The sequence below is a fragment of the Camponotus floridanus genome, unplaced genomic scaffold, assembly GCF_003227725.1.
Source record: "Camponotus floridanus strain SB8 unplaced genomic scaffold, Cflo_v7.5 scaffold18, whole genome shotgun sequence".
NCBI classification, from domain to species: Eukaryota; Metazoa; Arthropoda; class Insecta; order Hymenoptera; family Formicidae; genus Camponotus; species Camponotus floridanus.
In genome coordinates, this window is record NW_020229303.1 from 2,101,527 (window position 1) to 2,117,730 (window position 16,204).

General features: G+C 32.7%; 2 protein-coding genes across 2 annotated transcripts in view; both read left to right on the forward strand.

The window, feature by feature from the left end:
* The first annotated feature begins 947 nt into the window (after positions 1-947).
* On the forward strand, positions 948-13,543 carry LOC105254258. Its single transcript, XM_025407619.1, has 6 exons — positions 948-1,061; positions 5,076-5,181; positions 5,261-5,346; positions 7,590-7,694; positions 9,495-12,041; positions 12,113-13,543. The coding sequence occupies exons 1-6, from the start codon at positions 1,034-1,036 to the stop codon at positions 13,204-13,206; spliced, it is 3,966 nt and encodes a 1,321-aa protein (XP_025263404.1). The 5' UTR covers positions 948-1,033; the 3' UTR covers positions 13,207-13,543.
* A 957-nt stretch (positions 13,544-14,500) lies between these two features.
* The window catches only part of LOC105254257 (dynein heavy chain 10, axonemal), a 34,431-nt gene continuing 32,727 nt past the window's right edge, over positions 14,501-16,204 (forward strand). The window contains exons 1-4 of the mRNA XM_025407620.1: positions 14,501-14,525; positions 15,018-15,096; positions 15,169-15,316; positions 15,527-15,598. Of these exons, the coding sequence (XP_025263405.1) occupies positions 14,515-14,525; positions 15,018-15,096; positions 15,169-15,316; positions 15,527-15,598 (310 nt within the window). The 5' untranslated portion in view covers positions 14,501-14,514. The remainder of the gene's footprint in view (positions 14,526-15,017; positions 15,097-15,168; positions 15,317-15,526; positions 15,599-16,204) is intronic.

Sequence of the window (16,204 nt, forward strand, 5' to 3'; positions counted from 1 at the left end):
TCGCAGATTTTAGACATTAAAGAGCATTTCACCCAGGAATTGATGCACATTAGTGCTTTTAAAGATTTACTTTGTAATCTGGTTCTATTTTTTGACATAGTCAGGGTTTCTATTGAGAAAAGTCTTTTTATTGGCACGGACGAGGCAGTTGAACTTAAAATGTCTCGAGCCATTTTTGACAATGTGGAATAAATATGAATCTGATTTTTTTACCACTCCAAAATACTTATATCTGCACATTCCCTTGGAGCCTGTAAATTTTTTATTATTAATTTCTGTTTTCCATGAAACAGTAAATGTTTTTTTATGTAAATAGACGGCATTTATATATCGATTACATAGTAATAATTATAATTAAAATATAATACAATAGTGATAATTATTTCAAATTATATTACAAAAATTATGTTAAATATTATTTCAATAATTTTTTAATATTAGATAAAAAATTGTTAATAAAATCGAGACAAGACAATACAAGACGAGATTTTTGCTACCAATATTCACTCAAGACCAAGACAAGATTAAAATTTTTGAAAATTTTCAATACCAATACAATATTTTTACGAATATTGTCTCGTCTCGGGTCTTGTGCAATCTAGTCGGGCATTGAAGCATAACCAGATCTATCTCCCTAACCAGCGTGACTTCAAACGACGTATTAATGTAGATAACTGATCACCTGGCGACAAAGGGGATCTAATTTGCATCGATCATCGGGTTAATTCGAAGCGGAGGAACTGGATCCTCCTGAACGCGCGGAGAGATTCCGGCGAAAGGCGCGACTCGCGCGGAATTCCTTCTCGCGCGAGGGATGGCCCGTGGATAGGCGCAGGTGAGAGGCCCCCGCGAGAAGAAGAAAGGTAAGAGGTCCCACGATCTCGTGGGATCCCTACCGCGCCGGCCGGTGTCGAGAGGAAGAGCCGAGAGTCAGAGTCGAGTCGAAGGGACCGCGTCGAAGGTGCGTCCGCAGTGCATCCGTTGCTTTTCACGGTGGACGAGCGTAATCGGAGCCCCCGTCTGCCGCGACAAAATGCCAAAAATTACCCTGTCCATTCTGTGTAAGTGTCCGCACGAGCGAGGGAATCTGAATTTTCGAGCTCGCCGCGAAAACCGATCGATTGTGCGCCGATCACACGAGTAGTGATAGTGATTGAAGCGAAATTCTCTTCCTCCCCCGACCCACCCCCTGCCCTTTTGGTTTATTTTGACCGCGTGGTTAGTTTATGGCCGCAGGCGGATAGCACAAGGCAATGTATGTTAATCGAACGCGGGTTTCATCGATCAAGATTGAATAATTTCTCGATGATGACGACGGAAATCGCAGTTTTAAACGTCGGCAACGGCGAGGTAACCAAGTTTTAGATATAGAAACTCGATGATTCGATATCGAGCGACTCACGAACTCGATAAAATTTTGCCGGCGATCATGTGATATGAAAGCATTTTATTCTTGTAACACCCGTATGTATTTTGTATTCATGAAATATGATTTTTATTTGATAGAGGTAATTATTTTAGTTATCAATCGTATATAATAATTTATTAATAACAATTATTTAATAATTTATTAATCCGATAATAATTTATTACTTTATTGATCGGTTATAATGTTGCTTTTTATAACTAAAAATAACTTTTTATAATAATAACTGCATGTTATATTAATGCTATAATTTGCTATTCAACTTTATATTGCATCAAAAAGCGAGAAATTGTTTTTGTGATAGTTTCCGTAAATATATAATTTTAATTATATATTTCAATCAATGGCCAAAATCAAAGATTTTATTTTCGCCCTTATTATATATATTTTTCTTCAGTTTTTTTTTAAATTTTAAATAACGGTATTTATATATACGATCGAATAAATTATCATTCCTACATAAATAAATAAATCAGATATTTGACGTGACCCTTAATTAATAATTTATTAATAACAATTATTTAATAATTTATTAATTTGATAATAATTTATTACTTTATCGATTGGTTATAATGTTGCTTTTTATACCTAAAAATAACTTTTTATAATAATAACTGCATGTCATATTAATGCTATAATTTGCCATTCAACTTTATATTGCATCAAAAAGCGAGAAATTGTTTTTGTGATAATTTCTGTAAATATATAATTTTAATTATATATTTCAATCAATGGCCAAAATCAAAAATTTTATTTTCGCCCTTATTATATATATTTTTCCTCAGTTTTTTTTTAAATTTTAAATAACGGTATTTATATATACGATCGAATAAATTATCATTCCTATAAATAAATATATCAGATATTTGGCGTGACCCTTAATTAATCAGGAGATAAAACTGAAGAACCTATGATATTTATAATAGATTATTTATATTACAAAGATTTTAAGTAATTTTTCTCTTCCTCTATGCGTAATATACTTACATTATATAACGCTCGATCTCTCGAGCTGCTTTGCACGTTCTCGCCGGTAGCAACCTTAATCAATCACCGATGCGCGAATTATAATTAAAGAGACTACTCAGCTACGTTCGCCGCGACGGTCCATTCATGTAAACTCGAGATGACGTTTACGCAATATTGGTGAGCGAACACATCGCCAAGCTAATATGCTATGAGCATAAAGTACGTAGTTTTACGACATAGGCATCCCAAAACCTTGCACATCAGAATTTTTACGCAGTTTTTTGTCGCGATTTCGACAATCCGATATGCACGGATAAACGTGCCGTGTAAATCGTAGTAATTACCGTGAACAATTTTATTACCCGTGAGAGTGAAATATGTCGGCATTTTGATTTAATGCTGTGGAACGTGTAGCTTGTGACACGTGGCAATAATATCACAATATCATTCGCTGACTGTCAAATAAAATTTCTGTATCCAAGAGTTTCTGCAGATTCATTGGTCTCGAATAATTTTAATCGAAAAGTCAGTTGCAATTGAAACATCCCGACTGAAATATCGATATATATATATTTGATTATAACTTTATTTTATACTTTTACTATTGCTTTACTATTACTTTATACTTTTATTTATGTTTCGATGAATTAAAATGCAAATAAGTAACAAAAATAAATTCTTAATAATTAATTTTACTTTTAAGATATTTAAAAAATTATAAAAATTATAAAAATTGAAAAAATTGAAAAAAATTATAAAAATTGAGAAAATTAAATTAATAAAAATTTTATTGAAAAATATAATTTTGTTACGATATATTCTTTATCTGTTCTTTAAACTCGCTCTGTGAAATTACAAATTTAAATATATAAAATTACAAATTTTATATATTTCACAAATGATTAGCAAAGGTTATTAATGATTTGTAAAATCAATTATCAGAATATATAGTTTAAATATTAATTTTTTTATGAAATCCGATTTGTTTTGATGAGAAGGATATTGAAAAAATGTTGTGAAAAGGCACTTTCGTCATCGAAAATTGCTAATTACTCAGCTCTTTTTGCCGCATCTCGATATATTCTCTCACAGAAGGTCGCGCATGCGCCTTTTTCGAGTCATCTGACCGCTAATTGTGCGATGAAAATAATTGGGAAATAATTTACAGACGACTTCTCACAAATCGAGCGATTTGAAACATCAGTAAGCACGTTCCATCACTGGTTTTTGTCTTGTGACCTTTGCGTCTTTTTAATGTCATTGATGACGCTGAAAATGGCAAACACAATAGAAGAGCACGTGTATTCAAGAACATCACTGGATTGTCGGCCTTTCAAAAGATTTTACGTATCACTGACTGTTATAAGTAATAACAACGAAATTATGAACAGTGAATCCTTGATAGCTTTATGACAGGCGTATAATAGTGAGTTCTGCGTTATAACTCGTACAATTATACAGCAAAAATCGTAAATACTTTGACTTCTTTACACATTATTGAAGAAGGAAAAAAAATGATATTACGCAACAATTAAAAAATATTATGCAACAATTAAAAAGCATTTAATATATTAGCATTATATTATATTTGTATAATGTTGCAATATTTTTGAACAAATAATTTTAATAAAGCTTAATCCGAGGGAAAGAACCAAGGAGATAAAATGACACATTTTACAGTCGAGAAAATGTAACTTCACCGTTTTGTCATCGCTGTCCGTTCAAACAGTTAGTAAGAGCCCTCGTATCATATTTGTCGTATTGCATTGCGTAATATTAAATAATGTTATATAATTTTGCAGTCGTATTACGTAACGCGATGACAATTATCTTGAGTTGCGCTCTTTGAGATATATCTACCGCATAAGCATCTTACACGTTGCCTTTTCAGGGGAAATTCGATTTTGCCGAGTTGCGAAGAACACGAAATCACCGCGACTGTGATAATCACATCGTCCGCTGCACTCAGTCATTATAAACGCAGATATGCATTACGAGATAGAATCAATAGTTTGCCGCGAATAATGATTGAGAGAGATTCGTTATTCTCGTGGGAGCCTCTTGGAGATATCAATCGTTCATGGTCAATTTTGAATTGACGGGCTTGTCTAATCGATTGTAGAATACGAATCGAATTTTAGCGTGGCCTCAAAAGTGCAGCCGTGAAGACGATCTTTGATGTCCCGAGCGACCTTTCACGCCACGCTCCTTCGATTACGAAACTCAAATCGAGCGATATTTACATTGATCGGCGCAATCGTGCCTCACCGGCATTATGTATTCTCAAGCAATCAAAACTAACAAGTTGAAAACCAGAAACATCAAGACAACTTTTCTTATTTATTAACAGGAATTCAATTTTAATTTCCTTTTTCTCTCTAAAAAGATTCTTCTAATTTTATTTATTTTATTTTGATTATTTAAATTATTTTCAATAATATTAAATAATATATATTTATATAATGTCACGTCTATATATTATATTTTTTATAGTAGGTAGGAAGCGAAAGTTGCACACATTGATGCCTATACGCGAAATAATTTTTTTATCAATATTTTAAATTCGAATAATCGCGCATAAATCTAAAGATCCGAGACATTTTAATGATACCATTTCGCGCAATCTATAATATTCACTCAACATTCTCTTCCGTGAATGATCTAAGAATACTCTCCATAGGTCTCGTGACGGCGGTCTTGTTTAATACAGTCGAACGAAGTCTTGAATATGACATTCCGCGGAGGAGCTTCCTGTCACGCAGAGCGATTGACGGAACTAGAGGAAAGTACGTCCTACGTTAAACGGCATTTTCCGTACGCTTGATTACGTGGTGAATCGATTAAATTCGCCTTCGCCTTTTGCAGGAAGTACTTCGATCCGAACGAGGACGGAGGATTCGACAGCTACGGATCCGCGGGCGGCGAATATGATCCATACGATTACATGACAGGTGAGCGATTATTTATCATTCTTCATCGATTTCTATCCATGAACTATAGGAACCATCAATCTTACAATTTTGGGATCCTTCGACACGTCTCTCCAAGTATCCTTGGATACTGTAATCTTTGAAAATTATGCTTCTTTGCAGGGTTGGCAAAAATCTTGGTTTTTTTATTTTAAACAAAAAACATTGTTTTTTTGTTTAGGACAATGTTCTTTGTTTTATTTGTGTTTTTAAGTAAAGTAAAAAAAACATGTTTTAAATAAAAAAAGCATGTTTTAAACAAGCAAAAAACATTTAATAGCTTTGATCTGTGTAAATATTTAAATTTTTCGTTAGCGTTAAACTGTAAATAACGTTGCCAAAATTGACAACGCTATTAAAAATATAAATAATAAAATAAAAATGATAAGATGGGTATTATTTTAGCAGAATATTTATTTTTGGATATTAAATAACAATCAATACAATAAAGATTACTTAGAAGATATTGACTGACTTTACATTTTACATTTATCATTTTAAATTAATAGTACATAACTAATAGCAGGTCGGTAGTTCTAAAAAAAAGTTCTAGTTAATAATATTTAATATATAATACTTTGGTTCCTTTCCTATTCTTATTAAGTAGCCTCATGCTTAACTCTCAATATAAATTCTAAATAAAAGAAAAATAATTCTAAATAAAAGAAAAAACCTTAATTCTTCTTTTTAAAAGAAGAACTTTTTTTTAGAACTACTGACCTGCTAAGTTATGTACTATTAATTTAAAATGCTAAAATGTAAAATGTAAAGTCAGTCAATATTTTCTAAGTAATCTTTATTATATTGATTGTTATTTAATATCCAAAAATAAATATTCTGCTAAAATAATATCCATCTTATCATTTTTATTTTATTATTTATATTTTTATATCTATATGTTACATAAATATAGATGAGAAACTAAAAACACTAAAACAAAAACTTTTTTGCAACATACACATCTATTAGTTTTTGTTTGTTTTTAATTTTTTTTACAATTTCTTTTCCAAATAATCATATATTTTATTTGCAATATTTTAAATGGTTCTAAACAATAGTTAAAACAGTTTTAAACAAGTTTTAATCAAACAGTTTTAAACACATTGTTTAAAATATTCCAACCTTGCTTTTTTGATCTTTCATTCTCCCCTGTCTTTATGGCTCTCCTTTAATAGACAATGAAATTTCGCAGTTAGGATCAAGACGTGGATCCTGCATTGTTCACGTGCATTTCGTAATTATTTTCTTTGCACATTATATACATATTCGTGAGGCGTAGGATAGTTATCTTTAAACTAAACCTACGCGTAATGATGAAAGTCGATGCTGATGCATCTTCGATAATTACAGGATGCTTCTTGATGACATAATTTTATGGAAAGTATGGAGTTGGAACTTCACTTTATTATAACTGTGATTTTTTTTAAGCTTTATTTTTTACTTTCGTCAAACTCCTCTCATTATATATGTTTAGACAACGCTGCGAACATCTTTTTAACCGCAATCATAAATATAGTTACATGTGTGAATAAGTATTAATCGTTCACGAAGCGAGTGGATTATTCATGGGAAAGGCGGAGTATAATATTTATATGAAAGGTGAGAGTCGAATAGGTCATGTAAAATCTTGCTGATTATATGGGTACAAGTTACAAGACATTATCTGTCCAACCACGGGCAAAGATTTAAATATCACAGACGCGATCATCACGGCCTATTTTCTACGACCTTGGTCAATAATTGACGATCGATGGAACTCGGTATCTACTTGTTGCTTAATGACATCTCTTTTTCTCTCCTTTTTAACACGTGTGAACAATTATATACTTAGTTATCGCCATTCAAATAGAAATGTCACTGTAATTATCAATCTTCTTGTATTACTTAATGATAAATGTGTGCTGGTTGTAAGTTAAAGATATTTAATTTTTTGCAATCTTTACGGATGTATTTTTTTGTAAATTTATAAATTAATAAATTAATACATTTTTAAATTTTTAAATTTTTAAATTTATAAATTTATAAATTAATAAATTTATAAATTTATAATTTTCGAAATATTCATATGTTATAAAAAATTATGTAAACTTTTAATTATAACTTATAAAGAAACAGTAATTTCTCATGAATTCTTCAGACAGCTTGTCAGATTAAAAATAGTTTATTTATAGATGGGCAATTTCACTTTTACTATCTGAGGAGATGAATCTGCTTGTATTTTTCAGATCTGTCTGACATCAGAAAAAATGTGCCGGGCGAGCCAGGCGTCGACTATCCCGCCTACACGACATTACCTCAGACAGGATTTACGTGCGAAGGACGCTCACGTGGTAAATACACGAATAAATTATATCGCATGCCGCCTCATCACGTGCCATTTTTTATTATTACGCGTAATTATACATATGCATGAAATTGTTGTTTCTACTTTCTTTCTCTAAAATTCAGGCAAATCTAAAAATTCTAAGTTCGTATTATATAAGATCGAAAATTTGAAATGATCTTTTTATCAATTTATCTATTATTTATCTTATATTTTATCTTTTTATTCAATATTAAGTTCAAAAAAATTGATCCGATATTTTTATTTTGTCTGGTTATAACATTTCTAATTGCGAATACAAATCATCAGAAACATTATCTTGCGCGAGGAAGCGATTAGATTCGCTATGTAAACGATAATAAGATATAATAAGACGGGCAAGATTTCACTAACTGTTAATAAAAAATGCGATCGATTTCTTTTTCAATAAAAGTGTGTCAATATGTGCTTTGGATTTGGAAATTTAGAGATCATTCGATTAGAAGGTTTATTGACTTAAATATCGATAAAATGCGATAAGATAATGCATAATGTTAGAGATTATTAGAAGGTTTATTAACTTAAATATCGATAAAATGCGATAAAATAATGCATAATGTGATGATTTTAAATATGACCATTTTCTTAATTTATTAAAATTATGTATGAAAGCAAAGCTTTTACTTTTCCTTGCTTGATTTTATAATCTATTATTCTTCTATTATTCTTCTTCTATTATTCTATTCTTCTATTATTCTTCTTCTATTATTTATGTATTAAACTTTGTTACATTAACTTTGTATTAAAAACTGTTTGTTATAAATTATATATATAAATAGATTAAAATATCGTGAGGTTTTATCAAATTAATGTAATTCTGTCCTGACTAATAATTATATATCTGAATTTCGTTTTCTAATGTAAGAATCACTCAGAATTAAACTTGTTATTACCGATTTCTCAATAAATCAAGCAGATGCGCCGAAGAATTATTATCGTTACCGTTATTGTCATCGTCGTTAATGACACACAACGAAAATTTAATTCGATTTAATTTTCCATGCTATTGTTGTGTTACTCTAACTCAGTGCCTTGCCTATGGCAACCGCAGACATTAGATAATCTAAGAGAAAGATGAAGTCACAAAACAACATTGCACACTGATGACACTATGTAAAATTACATAAGTGCTAATCTCTGCTAATTATATAAGTGTATTTGTGTCATAACGATAAATACATAAAAAAATTTCTAATTTTTATCAATATTTATTTCTTTATCTTATCACATTGTTTAATTATTATTTTTAATTATCATAATTTTACTATTTCCAAATTACTTCCGGCATTAAAAAGAAATAGGTTAAATATTTTTATATCTTATTTTAAGAATGTGGATATTAATTTTATCATGATACAAAAATTAAAATTATAATTAATTTTTATTAATTATTATATATTTATTATATAATAATAATTATATATTATATATAATTATATATAATAATAATTATATATAATATATAATTATATATAATAATAATTATATATAATATATAATTATTATATATTATATATTTTTATTAATTATTATATATATATATATTTTTTTTATTTATTATTATTTTTATTAATTATTATAATTTTTATTAATTAATTAATTAATTAATATTTTTAATTGTTCTCCAATTTCATTATTTCATTATTCCAGTGTTTTTAAGAATTTATATTGGAAATAAAAAATTATGAACATACACATTTTTTTCTAAAGAATTCGAAGAAAAATGAAATCATAAAAAATTCGTTTATTCCATTCTTTTGTCCAACAGGTTATTACGCGGACGAAGCGGCCGGCTGTCAGGTTTTTCACGTGTGCCATGATGTGTTGGTATCCTCCTTCCTGTGCCCGATCGGTTCCACTTTCAGCCAAAAGCTATTGACCTGCGACTGGTGGACCAAGGTCGACTGTTCCGCCAGCAACAGATACCTCGAAAGAAATCGCGACAGTTACCAGATTGACGACGACGAGATGATCCGCAAAGCGTACGCAATGATTAGCTTGCAGTCCTCTGCGGAAGAAGTCACCAAGGACGGTCTGGTGGATCCCGATAGCGGTGCCAGGATCGTTGATTACTCCTCGCTCAGTGGCAGAATTATAATGGACTTTTTGCCCGGGGGACTCCACAGGATCGCGAATTACGCCGCTGTCGACGCGACGAAAAACGATTTGCCGACTGGATTCGAGGATTATCCTCAGCAGGACGAGCGACGAATCTTCAATTACGATCACCAGCAGCAGAAGAACACAAATCCGGCGTATCATCAAGGCAAACTACACTTTGAAAACAAGGATCGATCGCCTTACCATGCTTCCCTGATTATTCGACACGATTATCAGGATCGAGTCGGCCACAACGAATTTCAGGACGACTATCGCAAATCCGATAACAGATTCGCCAATCGTTTACAAACGTCCTACGCGCCCACAGTTCCCACTGTTACTACGACCACTCGGAGATTCTATTCGCCTACGGTGCCGACGACCTATCGACCTTCCACATTAGCATACAACAAGCTAGATTTGATGGTGGACAATTCCGATCATCTTTATGCGCGTAGCGTGACTCCTCCCTCGATTACTCGTCAAAATAAAGACGAGAGAGGCTCTGATTTGAGAGAAAGAGAAATGGGATTCAAAGCTCCAACAAGATCAGAAAGTGGCTCGTTATCGAAAACGGATGTGGACGAAAAGAATACCAGCTTTGAAACTGACCAAATGCATTTCAACTTTGAGGAAAAGTCGGAAACGAATTTTCGGACCAACGTGACTGATGCGATTGATGAAGATGTGCAGATATTCAGACAGCAAAATGATAAACCGATCATCAAACCCGATAGCGAGGATAGCTTGGAAGACATTGAAGCGAGAGATAGCATCGGAATCGCTCAAACGTTGAATAATCCACTCGGTAGGGTTATTATACAGAATCAAAATCCTGTAAAGACCGAGCGAGCAAGTCTGACGACTTCTATTCTACCGCAAACAATTCTAAATCATTCTTCGGGATCGTACGAGAAAGAAGAAGACTTGAACTCGCAGATCCCGAAGAAGTCGGATATTTTCAATGAGACGAGCTATGATCAATCAGACGAAAATATCACGAGTTCAACGATGAAGAATTTCGAGGAGACGACGTTCATGAGAAACTTTGGCGACAAGACGACTCCGTTGGTGAGAAACCGGCAACAAAATATTGAGGTTGCATCAACCATTTCGGCAACTGCAAAACCTACGATAAGTACGACTAGAAGAAGCGTTGACGAGATTCATGATGCTATCATTCATCCTTCATCTAATGACAGTCGCACATCCGTAGACCAAAACACATCATCAGCTAGTTCGAGTCCCAAGGACAATTCCTTATCCAGGTTAAACTTTGGTTTCGAGGTTCCTCAACCAGCGCAATTTTTGAAACCTCCAGCGGAAAGCTTCCTCATTAACATTCCTGAAGAGACGCATTATATCGACGAGAGTTCTTCTTGGAATCCTGGGTCGACAAACACCGAGATTCCACAATTTTCTGACACATCTATTGCGAACAATCAGGATCAATTGCCGATATTCAAAGTTGAGCAGGTCGATTACACCGACGATTTGTCGGAGACACCTAATTTAGGGATTCATCTAACTGTTCAACCTATCTCTAAAATATCCACTTCCATTCCGTGGCTCGTTGACGTTCCCGTGACCGACATTGTTCCACCGATCGTTGATTACAATGATGGTTTCGGTGATTTTGTCCCACCAAACGAACATTCATATGCGACACAATTTGATAGCACGGAGGACTCGGAAAAGACGGAAAATTCCTCGGCAACTCCGAAGAAGAATATCAGCGAGGCAGAAACTTTAACACAGTATAACACAGAATTCCAGTTTACCATCAGGGATGCTGTCAAGGCTCAACTGGGCTCGAGAACGAATTCCAAAGCTGTTGCTTCCGAAGTTGCAGTTTCCACGCCAAGTGTAGAGGCGAAAACGATCTCGATTGGTACAAAAGCAACCCGGAGGACTTCAGAACGTTTGAGCTTTTCGAGTACCAACATGCCAGAAAATTCGGCGACACTTATTCCCGAATCTTTGACTTCTACCGCGCAATCTCCGATCAGTAATAATGATTATGCCGATGTAGAGAAATCAAATCTGGAGATTAACGTTTCCGAAGAGGAAACAAAGGAGAACGTGACAGGGAGTAATCTATCGCGCTCGATCCATCTAGAGTCTTTGAAGCAGATCGAAGAGACGATTGATAAACATAATTCTCCGTACGAGGTATCTATCTCAATCAAGAAGGACGAAGATTTTGAAAACGACCTCTGATGATTTTATCAGTCGATTGATCTCACAGCACGAACAATCGACTTCTGTTCCAAGAGATGAGCTAAGTGACTTCGAGATCATCAGATCGATTCAACCGGAAGAGGGTCGTTAACATTCCGAAGCTTCACGATGTTAATCGTGCGTCTTTGAACAATAAAGATGATAATGTTCCCGTTATTGTCGACGATGCAACTGGTCAATTCAAGCAATCGAATTCAAATGTGAGTATGTTGAATCTCCTCCAGTTGATGGCTGAATTGTTAAAACTGGATCGGTTGCCGCGACCATTCTCGGCAAAAGATCTACGAAGCACCGAGCTCAGGAATTCGTTTAACCTAGACCTCGATGAACAACCAGCTACGACGAGTCCGCTATTAATTCCTTCGCAAAGAACGCCGTTCAAAAGCGCAAAGTCCAAGGCATCTGCCTTCGATACGTTCAAAACACCCATCAATATTGCCAAAGCAAAGACATCGCTGAATCTGGACCTTAATGAGCCATCATTCATTACGACAAGTCCACTGGAAACTGGAATACCAATCGAAAATGCAGATTCCCAAATATTTTTTTCTGAAGACACTTTGAAAACGTCTATTGACGCCGCTATTAAACCACCTTCTGATGTCTCCTCCGGAATATATTCTAATAATGCAACAAAATTGAAGACGAATCAGTCGAAAATAGAAAACCAGACTGCTCGACCTCTTCAGAAGGAGAAAATCCTAGAACAACTGACGGTAAACTTTGGGCAACCTCGGTACCGTGGAAATTCGATCCGGGGACCACTCGTCTTCGATTTGCCACAAGTGCAAAGAAGCTTGGACTTTGAGACTGGTTTGCCTATAGAAGAGAGCAAGCAACTAATCAGCGAAGCTGAAGAAAAAAGTTTAGCATCCTCTACAACAGAAGTGACGACGACGACGAAGAAATCGACTACGACAACGGAATCCGTGAGAACCATCGTCAAGACCGAGTTTGTTCCTTCTCTTGGTTTCTCTCTTGATACCAGTGAAGGTCGCGAGGAGTACGTTCAGGCAGTTCTTGGAGGATTGATCGACGAGCGCGCCAATAAAGGCAGCAAGGATGAATCCGGCAGTGAAAAATTAACGAACGAAACTCCGAAAAATGAAACTTTGAGTCCCGAACAGAAAGACATTTAAAAAATATCTCAAGAATATGAATGATTAGGAATAATTGTATCTCTCTTGGCTGATCAGTTTTGTCAATATTAATTATAACATTATTAGTTTTTTACCTTGCATAAAATTACAATTAAGAAAAAATAATTAAAGATTCAAATTAATTGAAAAAAAATGAACTCAGTTGATGTCTGTATTATTTAAAGAATGACATAACGACATTTTTCAATATATTAATTGATATATAAAATAAAAGTGAACTTGATTTGATATCACAGCTAAACAATGGGTCGAAAATTGATAAATTATTAAAATAAATGATTAGTAAATATGCACACGTCTAAAGTCACATTAATTTATAATCCGTATTTTTAACCTCAAGATTAGATTTATTTAACGGTGAAATATGATAAAAGAAATGGTATAATGATCCCTATAGCGTGTAATTATTTTTTTACGCCCAAATATATATTTTCTAATGTTAACATATAATTAAGACACTATAATAATTGTAAAATAGATTTTATTATTGACTTAATCGTGATATAATAGGCTTCGACGAATATGTTAATAACGTAATGCTCATGTATAGAGGAGAAGGATAGTATGTATATGTTTAACAATGTGTGCATTTGATATGTATGCAAGAGACATTCGTAGTGTTATGAATATTTTTTGTATATCTTTATTTAATCCAGAAAATGCCACATTATTTTTAAATATATCTTTCTCTATCTCGTTATATAAATTTCATTGTGTAATCAATAAATACTCGTTTACCCTATATGTCCTATTTTATCGAGAAAACGTCTCACCATGACGACGGCGTCAAACTTACTCACTATCCGATATTTCTCGAAGATGAGCGTGTATCGTCGAGAAGTATTGCATTCCGTAAAATAATTATTTACAGTGACAAAGTTTCTATCTTTAGGATTGTATAAATAAAATAATATATTGATCTTTTTATAAAAGATAAACTTTAAGAAAGTAAAATGTGAAATATTACACATATAGAATACAGAGGGAATAAATTGTATGAAGTACGATCCTCTACATATCTTATTTTAAAGTGAAAGGTAAAAGGTTATTCACTTTACATGATAAATTTTATTTTTTAGAAAGAGAATTAATTGCTTAAAAGAATTTATTAAAAATAATATAATTTATTAAAAATAATATAATTTAACTTATTAAAAATAATATTAGAGAAATATAAAAATTTTAGAATTCATTGATAATATGGAGAGGGGTGATAAAAAAGATGAAAAAAAAGAAAATGAAGAGAAAAATTCAGCCGACAACCAGGATAAATCATCCATCGCATACATGGATTATCGGTAGGTACTAATTAATACTAATTAATACAGAAAAAAAGGACATTTTTGTTTTGAAAATATATTTAGTTTTAACGAGAAAATCTTGAAATGAGATTATATTGCGCTAATTAAAGAAAAATATATTCTTATGATTTAAGATTTAATTTTCTTGAATGGAAAAGAAACAATGTTAGCTAGAAAATAACATTTTTAAATCAAAGATTATAATTTTCTTAAAGCAGAATTAAATAATTATATATTCTTGAGGTGACAATTACAATATTAAAATAAGACTATAATATTGATGAAATTTAAAATTATTAAATTCCTCTAAGAAGATTATAAATTGTTGCGTATATACGAAACAATGAACGCATTAGTTTAATAAATTTTGACTTGACACTTATTTTTTTTCTGTGTAGTGATATAATTAATATCCTTTTTATTATCATGATTATATGAAATTTGCCTTTTTCATGAAATTTATTAAATGACGTTATTTGATTTAATTAGAATAAGATGGATTCGCGACAGAGTATTGAAGTTTCTCGGGCTGACCGATCAGGAACATCTTTTCGACAATCTTATAAATGTAATTAATTTTTCTTGATAAATAGTTTAAAGATTAGTCGAGATTATATATATAATTATCTTTGATTATTAGGCGAATAACCGATACTTCGAAGACAAGCTACTTAACTTTCTTATATTAGATTTGTATGGAGTGACGGATCTGGAGAAAAAACTGATTTTCTTCTACAAAACTTACGTCAGTGAAGTATTTCAGGAGGAGGTCTCAGTGTGGGAGGAAAGTAAGCTTTAAACGCGCTTTTATAGCGAGGCTAGGCTTTTAAAAGGGTGTGTCAAGTCTATTGAATCCACTCTTTCGATCATAAATTTTCTTATCAATCTCCTGAATCTGAGACATCCACTTGCAGTATAACTATATTTAGCAGTCAGTAGGAAGTGTTATGATACAAAACATGTAATATAATTCCGATATATGACGATTGTGACTTTAGGTCAGCGTGCAAAAATAACAGCATTGACAGCATTTACGTCAAAGAGCAGAAGGTTAACAAAAAGTGCTCCTGGTAAAAATTTCGGGATTTTTAACATTGCGTAGCATCTCTTTAGAATTGAACATTACGTCTCTCGTAGCCGCACAATTTTTGTATTATATTTAATATTGTATTAATCTATCTTTGTATACAGGGTGACCCATTTTAACTTAGGCAGCCAAATAACTCGAAAAATAAGCACACTACGAAAAAATGGTTAGAATCAAAATTTCGTCATTTCGAGGGGGACGTACAATGACGTTAAAATCAGCCCCCCCATCCCTCCCCCTGGGCGGTGAGGGGGGCAAGTTTGAAATCTTAAATGGAACCCCCTATTTTTCATTGCATATTCTTGTAGCTTATCTCGAGAGCTTTCCAAAACACTATAATTAAGTACCTTTTTATTAAGTACTTTTTGAGTTATAAGGCTTGAAATAATTTCTTAATTTTACATAAACCATAAAATATCTAGTAAACCATTCATTTTTCGATTATCTTACCTTCATACTTTTATGTACAAAATAATGAGAGGAATCAATTGGTGTAAAGAAAACACATAGTTGTTTCTAAGAAAAAATATGTAATTTGCAATTAACAATTCCATATTTTTTCTTAAAAACAACTGTATGTTTTCTTTAC

Excerpts from the sequence above, each read along its gene's own strand:
- LOC105254258 (XM_025407619.1), top strand. The coding sequence starts at position 1,034 with ATGCCAAAAATTACCCTGTCCATTCTGT. Across the intron at positions 1,062-5,075 it reads AATTACCCTGTCCATTCTGT|GTCTCGTGACGGCGGTCTTG; the intron begins GTAAGTGTCCGC and ends TACTCTCCATAG. Across the intron at positions 5,347-7,589 it reads TCCATACGATTACATGACAG|ATCTGTCTGACATCAGAAAA; the intron begins GTGAGCGATTAT and ends TGTATTTTTCAG.